At 47.6% G+C, this 12034-nt stretch overlaps 1 protein-coding gene across 3 annotated transcripts in view; it reads right to left on the reverse strand.

Annotated features, from left to right (window-relative positions):
- The window catches only part of CFAP58 (cilia and flagella associated protein 58), an 89844-nt gene that overhangs the window by 15235 nt on the left and 62575 nt on the right, over window positions 1-12034 (reverse strand). For all 3 annotated transcript variants that reach the window (XM_044298111.1, XM_044298110.1, XM_044298109.1), the window contains exon 16: window positions 893-1012. In XM_044298111.1, coding sequence (XP_044154046.1) covers window positions 893-1012 — 120 coding nt within the window. The remainder of the gene's footprint in view (window positions 1-892; window positions 1013-12034) is intronic.

The following is a 12034-nucleotide window of genomic DNA, read 5'->3' on the forward strand; positions in this document are numbered from 1 at the left end:
TTTTCCCAGCAATGCGGACACATATGACCATGGGACCGACACAGATGCCTTCAGCTGCCAAGCGCACATGGAACAGGGCAGCCGGTGTCACAGGTACAGATCTGCTGACGGATGCCCTTTAAGGCTGCATTCACACTTGTGTTGTGGCTTAAGGGTACTTTCACATTAGCGGCACGGGAGTCCGGCAGGCTGTTCCGGCGGGTGAACAGCCTGTCGGATCCGTCTTGCCGCTAGTTCACGTGTGACCCCGGACTGCCGCTCTGTCCCCATTGACTATAATGGGGGCGGGGGCGGAGTTCCGGCGGCAGCACGGCAGCGCACGGCGAGAGGCAGCGGGACTAAAAGTACGACATACCTAAACACACGACCGGCTCCGTCACACGCTGAATGCTGCCGATGGACTCACCTTTGTTTGAAGAGCTATTCTACCCTTCAAATCTGCCAGTGCTGCCGACATTGCCGCTTGTGGTTAGTGTGAACATGGCCTCTCAGGCTGCAGGAGCGCTCATGTCACCGGTGCATGCGGTGTTCTAAGGGGTGTTATTTATACCATGCTTTATACTGCAGCCTGAAGTAACTCACGATCTCACCTCTAGTAAGGAAAAATATCCCACAATGCATTGCATCAGACCACAACGTATTACAGTAAGTGTTACGTATGTCCATATAATATGGATGGAGTCCGTGAAGAACTTTGAATGCAGCTCTGGATGTGAGTGTAGCATAAGATATGATCTAGCTAACAGAGAGGGGTCCTGATCGAGGGGCCCCTATCTTAGATTATGCCCCAGTAGGGAATCGGATGCTTTGATGAGATCTTCCATAGTAGGCATTTGGGGGGGGGGGTGAGCAGAGGTGGGCATTGGGTGGACATTCTCGGGGGCATCCTCACCTTGAGTTGCTTGGTCTTTTCCCGCAGGGTCTGTTGATAGATCTGGAGCTGCTCGGCTGCTTCTGGCCCCGGCTGCCGCGCCAGGATGTGTTTCAGCTCCACATAAAGCTTCTCTTTTTCCTGCAAGACAATGGTTAAGGAAACGTGACGGATCCTCCAGGAGTGCTATCAGAGTCATTTACGAGGATGGCTACGGAACAACATTTAAAGGGGTTGTAGGAGATAAAGAGAACATGGCAACTCTGCTGCAGAAACAGCGCCACTCTTGTATACAGGTTCTCTCCGGTATTGCAGCTCAGCACCATTCAAATGAATACCGTACAAGGCCCATAGACAATCGTAGTGCTGTCTCTGGAAGAAAGCAGCCATGTTTTCCTAATCTAGCTCTGACCTAAGGTTGTCCCATTTTGGATCTATCACCACCCACCAGTAAACCCTATTACCATCACATTCGCAGCTATTCAGAAGGAAGGGATGGGGGGCGGTTGGCTGCCAGAAAACACCGTCACCGTCAGCCTTCAGACCATGTTTTTACAGAGCGGGGTCTTTATGTTATAAGTAGTGACTGACGTCGGACGTCTCCTTCTCCCCTCTCACAGCATGAAGCCTCACAGACAGAGAACCTGCAGCTGCATCTCCCTCCTCCCTGTTTTCTATCTGAAAGTTTATCATAGACAGATATTTCGGCTACTAAGTAGGAATGTGAACACGCGCGAAGACCCCGCAGATGGAAAAAATGAAACTTCATGCTGCTGGGAGACGAGGAAGACACCACTTTTCCCTGATCAGATATATTGCGAAACGTCACATATTGGCGTGCGATACCGATCCATCCAAATATATTAATAGGTTCTCTCAAAGCATAAATTTACAGATTCATAAAACTGTCCCTTTAAGGGCCTCATGCACGCAACGGTTTGTATTTTGCGGTCTGCAAAACACAGATCCGCAAAAAATACGGATGACGTCCGTGTGCATTCCATATTATTTGGAACGTAGCAGCCGGCCCCTAATAGAACAGTCCTATCCTTGTCCGTAATGCGGATAATAATAGGACATGTTCTATTTTTTTGTGGAACGAAAATACGGACATACGTAAACGGAATTCACACAGTGCAACTTTCGTGTTTTTTTTGAGGACCCATTGAAATGAATAATTCCGCATACGGTCCGCAAAAAAATTTAATTAAAAAAACAACACAGAAAAAAAAAACGTGAAGCTCAATTTCTAGATGGAGTTTCCCTTTAACCACTAAAAAAACGTTTTGTCCTTTTAAGTTCAGAGCGGGGAGAGCGGGATTCAGGTTGGGAAAGAGGTTGTGAAGCCGTCGCTGCTCTAAACAAGATATCGCTGACAGAAACACTTTCGGAAATCGTAGATTAATCCCTTTACTTCCTGCGCACGACCCAAACCTTAAGAACAAAGAGAAGAAGCCGAGGGTATAAATGGCAGCCGTGTTCTCCGCGCCAGCAACAAAAGAAATGGACAGTTTTTGTATCTGCGAACTGCTGGCTACGGATTCCTGACTCCGCGCCAGCCCGTCCATTACAGCCCAAACAGCGGCTTCTTGCAAAGGAAAAAAAAAAAAGCAATTGCTCTATTTCTTGGTAAAAACGAGCAATTATAGGATTTAACTCTGTGTGCCCCAGGTCTCTTCTCAGTTTCACAGCAGTTTCTGCTCCAGAGCTGCTCTTCCTTCAGAAGGTTACAGCCAAGGTCAGCCATATTTGAGACTATGGGGGGGGCTATCTTTAGTCACCCGGTCACCCAGGTATATACACACAGACTGTCACTTTCATAAAGGTTACACAGCAGTGACGTATCCTTCAAGCAGATGTGATCTCCGAGGCCTGTGATTGGCCACAGGCAGTCGGGGGACCAAGCTACTTCCTGCTCCTGCGGGGATCAGAAGCAGCCGGCAACGGAGCAGCGACGCAGGCATGGCGGGACTAAGGACAAGTGAGTGTTTTTTTTTTTTTTATGGCCCACACGTTAAGGACCAAAGGGGCGGTCAGCTTCAAGGCTGGAGAAACCCATCTTGCCCATGATTACAAAAACATGGCTTCTTTCTTACAGAAACAGCGCCACCCCAGGTTTGTTTTTGCAATTGCAACAAGGCTTCATTTAGGTGAATCGGGCAGAGTTGCAATACCACACACAACCTGCGGACGGGTGTGGTGCTGTTTCCAAAAGAAAATACTAATACCAGATTCGCAATGCACGGGCAACATCCGTACGGCGGCCGGGACGGATCGAGACCCATTCAACTTGATTGGGTCCGTAATGCGTCCGCACCGTTCTATTTTTTTGCAGTGTGGAGGCACGGACAGAAACGCCACAGAAGCACTGTGGGGTTCCGAACCGTGCTTCTGTTCCGCATCTCCGTGAGTGCTGACCCATTCACGAGCACACAACGTTTGTGAGCAAGAGGCCTAATGCTCAATATCCGTATAATGGGAGAAGAGCTTTCATCCTGGAGTGTTAGAAAATATCTAAGGTCTACGGAGAGTAGTCCTGCAATGAACCGTTACAGCTACGGAGAGTAGTCCAGCAATGAACCGTTACAGCTATGGAGAGTAGTCCAGCAATGAACCGTTACAGCTACGGAGAGTAGTCCAGCAATGAACCGTTACAGCTATGGAGAGTAGTCCAGCAATGAACCGTTACAGCTGCAGAGAGTAGTCCAGCAATGAACCGTTACAGCTGCGGAGAGTAGTCCAGCAATGAACCGTTACAGCTGCGGAGAGTAGTCCAGCAATGAACCGTTACAGCTGCGGAGAGTAGTCCAGCAATGAACCGTTACAGCTGCGGAGAGTAATAAATGTAAACGATTTCCAGCCACCAGTATTGGTAAAATCCATGCAACTTTATTTTTTCTCCATTAAAAGCAGTTACAAAAGATAAATACAAAACGGGCCTCACATCTCTCTGACGCGTTTCGGGTACACGCTTGTAGCACCCTTAATCATAGAGTCCACGACTCTAATACCGGTGGCTGGAAATCGTTTACATTTATTGCTGTGGGAGTGCAGTCCTGCACCATCCGTGCCCCGAAGGTCCGAGCAGAAGCTGGCGTTTGTTACTACAGCTACGGAGAGTAGTCCTGCAATGAACCGTTACAGCTACGGAGAGTAGTCCAGCAATGAACCGTTACAGCTACGGAGAGTAGTCCAGCATTGAACCGTTACAGCTATGGAGAGTAGTCCAGCAATGAACCCTTACAGCTACGGAGAGTAGTCCAGCATTGAACCGTTACAGCTATGGAGAGTAGTCCAGCAATGAACCGTTACAGCTACAGAGAGTAGTCCAGCAATGAACCGTTACAGCTACGGAGAGTAGTCCAGCAATAAACCGTTACAGCTATGGAGAGTAGTCCAGCAATGAACCGTTACAGCTACGGAGAGTAGTCCAGCAATGAACCGTTACAGCTGCAGAGAGTAGTCCAGCAATGAACCGTTACAGCTATGGAGAGTAGTCCAGCAATTAACCGTTACAGCTACGGAGAGTAGTCCAGCAATTAACCGTTACAGCTACGGAGAGTAGTCCAGCAATAAACCAAGTGGTACAGATCAGGACAGAGGGAACTAAACAGATCGGCACACACACCTCTTTCATGTACTGACAGTTTGCTACAATGTATCGGTGCAGGTAAAATGTATCAGTCTAGAAGTGTAACTGGATACAAATGTAACAAGCTGTCAGCTGTCAGAAGTTTCATCCTCTGGGTGCAACAAGACTGTTCCCATTCACTGAAAGCAAACAGATCTTGAAGAACTGAAACAACTTATTTTATAAATTATGAGAACTTTTCCTTATAGAAGAATTACAGGGATATTCCAAACTTATAACATGATGCTGTAGGATATGTGGGGGTCCGAGAATAAAGGGGGGGGCTGTAGTGCTGAATTAGTGCTGTCTCCCCTTCTCCATGGAATGGAGCCATGCTGCCAGGGCGCTGCTGAAACAGTGGAGTGATATCCAGCGCTAAATCGGTACCATGTCCCCCTTCATTCCCAGGATCAGTGAGGGACCAGAGGTCAGACCCCCACCAATTATAAAGTGATAGCATAACCTAACCATATACCATCCCTTTATAAGATGGGAATACCCATTTAAGCTTTATTAAAGGGGTTATCCAAGAACTAAAGGGGTTGTCTCACCAATGTCAGAAGGGTGCACCTCCCATCCAGGACGAGACCCCCACGCCCACTCTTCATTCATTTCAATAGGAGTTCAGAAAAAAGCTGAGCATTGGTTAAGCAATTTCTGCCAGTCGCAGGGGCTCTTGTTCATTTTATGGGCCCCCATTCTACAGATAGGTGCAGGTCGTAGATGTACATCCTAGCGATATGCCACCCATGTCTGAGGTGACACAACCCCTTTAACCACCTCCGGACCGCCTAACGCAGATGTGCGGTCCGGAGGTGGCAGCCCTGCGCAGAGTCACGCATATATGCGTCATCTCGCGAGAGCCGGGATTTCCTGTGAACGCGCGCACACAGGCGCGCACGCTCACAGGAACGGAAGGTAAGCGAGTGGATCTCCAGCCTGCCAGCGGCGATCGCTCGCTGGCAGGCTGGAGATGTGATTTTTTTAACCCCTAACAGGTATATTAGACGCTGTTTTGTTACAGCGTCTAATATACCTGCTACCTGGTCCTCTGGTGGTCCCTTTTGTTTGGATCGACCACCAGAGGACACAGGTAGCTGTGTAAAGTACCACAAAACACTACACTACACTACACCCCCCCCCCTGTCACTTATTAACCCCTTATGAACCACTGATCACCCCTGATCACCCCATATAGACTCCCTGATCACCCCCCTGTCATTGATCACCCCCCTGTAAGGCTCCATTCAGAGGTCCGTATGATTTTTACGGATCCACTGATACATGGATCGGATCCGCAAAACACATGCGGACGTCTGAATGGAGCCTTACAGGGGGGTGATCAATGACAGAGGGGTGATCACCCATATAGACTCCCTGATCACCTCCGTCATTAATCACCCCCCTGTAAGGCTCCATTCAGACGTCCGTATGATTTTTACGGATTCACTGATACATGGATCGGATCCGCAAAACACATGCGGATGTCTGAATGGAGCCTTACAGGGGGGTGATCAATGACAAGGGGGTGATCACGCATATAGACTTCCTGATCACTTCCCTGTCATTGATCACCACCCTGTCATTGATCACCCCCCTGTAAGGCTCCATTCAGACGTCCGTATGATTTTTACGGATCCACTGATACATGGATCGGATCCGCAAAACACATGCGGACGTCTGAATGGAGCCTTACAGGGGGGTGATCAATGACAGAGGGGTGATCACCCATATAGACTCCCTGATCACCTCCGTCATTGATCACCCCCCTGTAAGGCTCCATTCAGACGTCCGTATGATTTTTACGGATCCACTGATACATGGATCGGATCCGCAAAACACATGCGGATGTCTGAATGGAGCCTTACAGGGGGGTGATCAATGACAAGGGGGTGATCAATGACAGGGGGGTGATCACCCCATATAGACTCCCTGATCACCCCCCTGTCATTGATCACCCCCCTGTAAGGCTCCATTCAGACGTCCGTATGCGTTTTGCGGATCCGATCCATGTATCCGTGGATCCGTAAAAAATCATACGGACGTCTGAATGGAGCCTTACAGGGGGGTGATCAATGACAGGGGGGTGATCAATGACAGGGGGGTGATCACCCCATATAGACTCCCTGATCACCCCCCTGTCATTGATCACCCCCTGTAAGGCTCCATTCAGACATTTTTTTGGGCACAAGTTAGCGGAAATTTTTTGTTTGTTTTTGTTTTTTCTTACTAAGTCTCATATTCCACTAACTTGTGTCAAAAAATAAAATCTCCCATGAACTCGCCATACCCCTCACGGAATCCAAATGCGTAAACATTTTTTAGACATTTATATTCCAGACTTCTTCTCACGCTTTAGGGCCCCTAAAATACCAGGGCAGTATAAATACCCCACATGTGACCCCATTTCGGAAAGAAGACACCCCAAGGTATTCCGTGAGGGGCATATTGAGTCCATGAAAGATTAAAATTTTTGTCCCAAGTTAGCGGAAAGGGAGACTTTGTGAGAAAATACAAAAAAAAACAATTTCCGCTAACTTGTGCCAAAAAAATAAAAATTCTAGGAACTCGCCATGCCCCTCACGGAATACCTTGGGGTGTCTTCTTTCCAAAATGGGGTCACATGTGGGGTATTTATACTGCCCTGGCATGTTAGGGGCCCGAAAGCGTGAGAAGAAGTCTGGGATCCAAATGTCTAAAAATGCTCTCCTAAAAGGAATTTGGGCCGCTTTGCGCATCTAGGCTGCAAAAAAGTGTCACACGTGTGGTATCGCCGTACTCAGGAGAAGTTGGGGAATGTGTTTTGGGGTGTCATTTTACATATACCCATGCTGGGTGAGAGAAATATCTTGGTCAAATGCCAACTTTGTATAAAAAAATTGGAAAAGTTGTCTTTTGCCAAGATATTTCTCTCACCCAGCATGGGTATATGTAAAATGACACCCCAAAACACATTCCCCAACTTCTCCTGAGTACGGCGATACCAGATGTGTGACACTTTATTGCAGTCTAGGTGGGCAAAGGGGCACATATTCCAAAGTGCACCTTTCGGATTTCGCAGGCCATTTTTTACACATTTTGATTGCAAACTTCTTCTCACGCATCTGGGCCCCTAAAATGCCAGGGCAGTATAACTACCCCACAAGTGACCCCATTTTGGAAAGAAGACACCCCAAGGTATTCCGTGAGGGGCATGGCGAGTTCCTAGAATTTTTTATTTTTTGTCGCAAGTTAGTGGAATATGAGACTTTGTAAGAAAAAAAAAATCAAAAAAAAAATCATCATTTTCCGCTAACTTGTGACAAAAAATAAAAAGTTCTATGAACTCACTATGCCCATCAGCGAATACCTTAGGGTGTCTACTTTCCGAAATGGGGTCATTTGTGGGGTTTTTTCTACTGTTTGGGCATTGTAGAACCTCAGGAATCATGACAGGTGCTCAGAAAGTCAGAGCTGCTTCAAAAAGCGGAAATTCAAATTTTTGTACCATAGTTTGTAAACGCTATAACTTTTACCCAAACCATTTTTTTTTTTTTGCCCAAACATTTTTTTTTTATCAAAGACATGTAGAACAATAAATTATGCGAAAAATTTATATATGGATGTCGTTTTTTTTGCAAAATTTTACAGCTGAAAGTGAAAAATGTCATTTTTTTGCAAAAAAATCGTTAAATTTTGATTAATAACAAAAAAAAGTAAAAATGTCAGCAGCAATGAAATACCACCAAATGAAAGCTCTATTAGTGAGAAGAAAAGGAGGTAAAATTCATTTGGGTGGTAAGTTGCATGACCGAGCGATAAACGGTGAAAGTAGTGTAGTGCAGAAGTGTAAAAAGTGGCCTGGTCATGAAGGGGGTTTTAGCTAGCGGGGCTGAAGTGGTTAAACACTGAGCTATCGTCAGGATGGGTCATCAGTATCAGAGTGGTTGGGGTCGGACACCCTTACTGTGGCCACTTCCTCAGACTGATGTCACGTCCATTGGTCACATGTCCTTTCTGCAGCTCAGTCCCATTCAAGTGAATGGAATTTACCTGCAATACCAAGCACAGCCACTATACACTGTGCGGCGCTATATTTGGTATAATATCAAGTGGCTGCAGTGCTATGACCCCTGTGGCCCCTGCACACAGGTGGGAGTCAGACCCCCACCAATCAGATAGGTCGTTAATATTTCATTCCCGGAAAACCCCTTATACAACCCCTATAATGACTCCCCCCCCCCCCCGGCCCCCAAGTGCTGGGGCCCTTCGTATACATTATACTTACCTGCTCCCCGGCACCCGCGTGGCTCCGGATCCCTGCACGGCGACCGCTGCATCTCCCCTTCGCTTGAATCAAAACATCTTTCGAAGGAGGGGATCAGCCAATAGCAAGCTGCAACGGGGACGAGCCTCCCTGGCATCGCGGGTGACGTCCTTGGCATCGCGGGTGACGTCACCGCCGCAGCCTGCTATTGGCTGCTCCACCTGTTGCCGGATGTTTTGATCCGAGCGACGGGGAGATGCAGGGATCTGGAGCCACGCAAGTGCCGGGGAGCAGGTAAGTACAATGTATACGAAGGGCGGGAAGGGTCATTATAGGGGTCGGATAACCCCTTTAACATCTCAGTGGACTGGAGAGGCGGCTTCGCACCACTTTAGGAAGCCTTTGCAGATTTGTAGCTCTCCTGTACACTGATTATCAGCTTGCGCAGGAGAAGACGGCGTCTAATCCGTGCACATAAAGAGCTGCAAGAGCTGAGAGCGGCTTGGCAGAGAGCGGGCACTTACAGTCAGACTGCACTTTAAACTGCCAGCAATCCTGCTGCGTGACAAAGGATGGCATGAAAAATCCTAATCCTAATGGGTAATACGGGCAGAATGGGGAGAACAGCTCCCCGCCGCCACATCCAGTTTGGTCTTGAGGAAGAAGAATGGAGGGAGTTGGCAGGGGGAGTCTCTCGTTGTAAAGGGCATCAGACCGGTGCCAAGTCGTTTAATACGGCGCTCGCTGTGCTGAAGCAGGAAGATGGAAGGTGAAATACAATAGTCGTGTTTACAGAGCGGGCCCCCAGAGCGGCGTCTCGTTCTGCCGCCGCGCTGGTCAAACAAACAGGCAGGAGGAATAAAGCGTGCGATTACTCCCATGCCAACCATTCAGAGCGGCGCGCGTATTTCCCAGTTACGTCTCTGTGCCCGGGCGCGCACTCCGCTGATAACCGCTCAATAGGTCTCTGTGGGCCGTTCATTAAAAGCCGGGGCTGGTGACTGTAGGAATAACAATGTCGCATCTGGACGCGGGCAGGTAAAGCGCTCACCACCCCCCCCCCATCAATAATGAGCGCGCCGCTTTAGTAAGTCCCCCTTTATTATCCGGGTGCTCCAGATTGTAGGTGCCGGCAGAGGAGGGCGCTCATTGTTACATTGTTATATCCTTATACATCAGGTCATTATATCGTGTTGATTGTTTATTATATTATGTCATTATTTTTGTTACATTGTTATACCCTTTTATATCATATAACAATGGGGTTATTTATTATATCGTGTTATATTACGCTACATTATATCATTATCTGTTGTCATCTTATTATATGTCGTGTTATAGACGACGTTATCTCTCGTTATAGTTTATCTCATCATTGATTACATCACATTCTATTATACAGTGTGTTGTGTTACACTATTAGACCTGTGATATTGTGTTGCATTCTTGTTATATTATATTGTTTTATTGTTTAGAATCATGTCATTTATTATATCCTGTTATTTTGTATCATGTCATATAATATAATACATTATCGGCATTATGGTCCATTAATAATGCCATTATATCCAGATGCCCCTAACCCGACATTTATCGCTGCGCTGAGTACTGATGGGGGCGCTATTAGTGTAACTTCCCGCTAATCTTATTCTCCCCCTCACATCATGACTCTGGGTTCACATCACGTTATTTCCCATCCGTTCAACGTATAAAAAAAAGTACACGTTAAACGGATGCCTCAGACTGATGCCGTATAGCGGCGTCCGTTCATCATAAAGTTCCATTCCGCTTTTTTTACCGGATTGTGCAGGATACAAGAACGTGGTGTGCTGCCGTTTTGTATCGTTTTTTTCTAACGTATACATCAAACGGAGGCATAAAAGGTGATGTGAGCCCGCCCATACAGTCTCCTGTCAGATCAGCACCCTCGTCTTCTTCAATCCTCTGTGCTGCTGGATGGTTCCTCTCTAGGACCTTTTGACGGTCTCCATTCACATCCTGATTCCTGTCATTCCTTCACATGCAGCACTGTCCTTGAGAACAGGTGAACACTCCTTTCCTGAATCACTCTGTGCTGCTGGGAGGACCCTTCTTCTTCCACTATGTAAGGGCTCGTTCACACGACCCGTGGCGTTTTTTTTGCGGCCCGCAAATTGCGGATCCGCAATACACAGATTGCGCCCGTGTGCCTTCCGCAATTTGCAGAACTGAACAGGAGCCCCGTTATAGAAAAAAGGACAAGAATAGGACAGGACTCATAATTTTTGCGGGGCCACGGAACGGAGAAATGGATGCGGACCCATTGAAATGAATGGTTCCATATACGGACCGTATGCGGAATGCAGAAAACGGCCCGTATACGGAACGCAAAATACATTCGTGTGAACAAGCCCCAACTCTCACCCTGTGACCTCCACAAGATCAGCCCACTCCACTCCTGAAATCCTCTGTGCTTCCGAGACCCTGCTCATCCCACTGTGTAACTCTCACCCTGTGACCTCCACAAGATCAGCCCACTCCTCTCCTGAAACGCTCTGTGCTGCCGGGACCCTGCTAATCCCACTGTGTAACTCTCACCCTGTGACCTCCACAAGATCAGCACACTCCTCTCCTGAAACGCTCTGTGCTGCTAGGACCCTGCTCATCCCACTATGTAACCCTCAATTTTTGACCTCCCACTTGTCTCCATTTCCATCCTAACATCATAGCTCTGTCCCTGTGCTCACTACTGGCCTAGCACCAGATCGGCACTATCGTCTCCTGAAATATTCTGTGCTGCTGTTGACACTTGGCAATAAAATGAGGCACGATGATGCTTTTCTGCAAAGGCAACTATCTAAGTTCCTTAACCTGGGAGGAAGAGCAGCCTATGTCATCAACATATGGGGGAAGGGACCCGACGCCGGCCCTTAGCCCGCCAGCCTTTATAAGGGTTGTGCCACCAGTAAATATTATTTATAATTCCTCATGAAAAACTTTCTGTTACAAAAATGCTATTTTCTTTACATTGTTATAATGGCGCCCCCTGGTGGTCGCACATACTCAATTCCATCCTTCATCTGCCACCAGCTGAATCTGCTGTGAAACTTGAAGCTGTGAAACTTACAGGGAGAGAGCTGCAGCAGAAAGGACACACCCTCTGAGAAAGGACACAGCCCATGAGCCATGAAAGGAAGAGAGCTGCAGCAGAAAGGACACAGCCCATGAGCCATGAAAGGAAGAGAGCGGCAGCAGAAAGGGCACGCCCCCTGAGAAAGGACAGGCCCATGCGCCATGAAAGGAAGAG

The sequence above is a fragment of the Bufo gargarizans genome, chromosome 6 (genome assembly GCF_014858855.1).
Source record: "Bufo gargarizans isolate SCDJY-AF-19 chromosome 6, ASM1485885v1, whole genome shotgun sequence".
In the NCBI taxonomy this organism is placed as follows: Eukaryota; Metazoa; Chordata; class Amphibia; order Anura; family Bufonidae; genus Bufo; species Bufo gargarizans.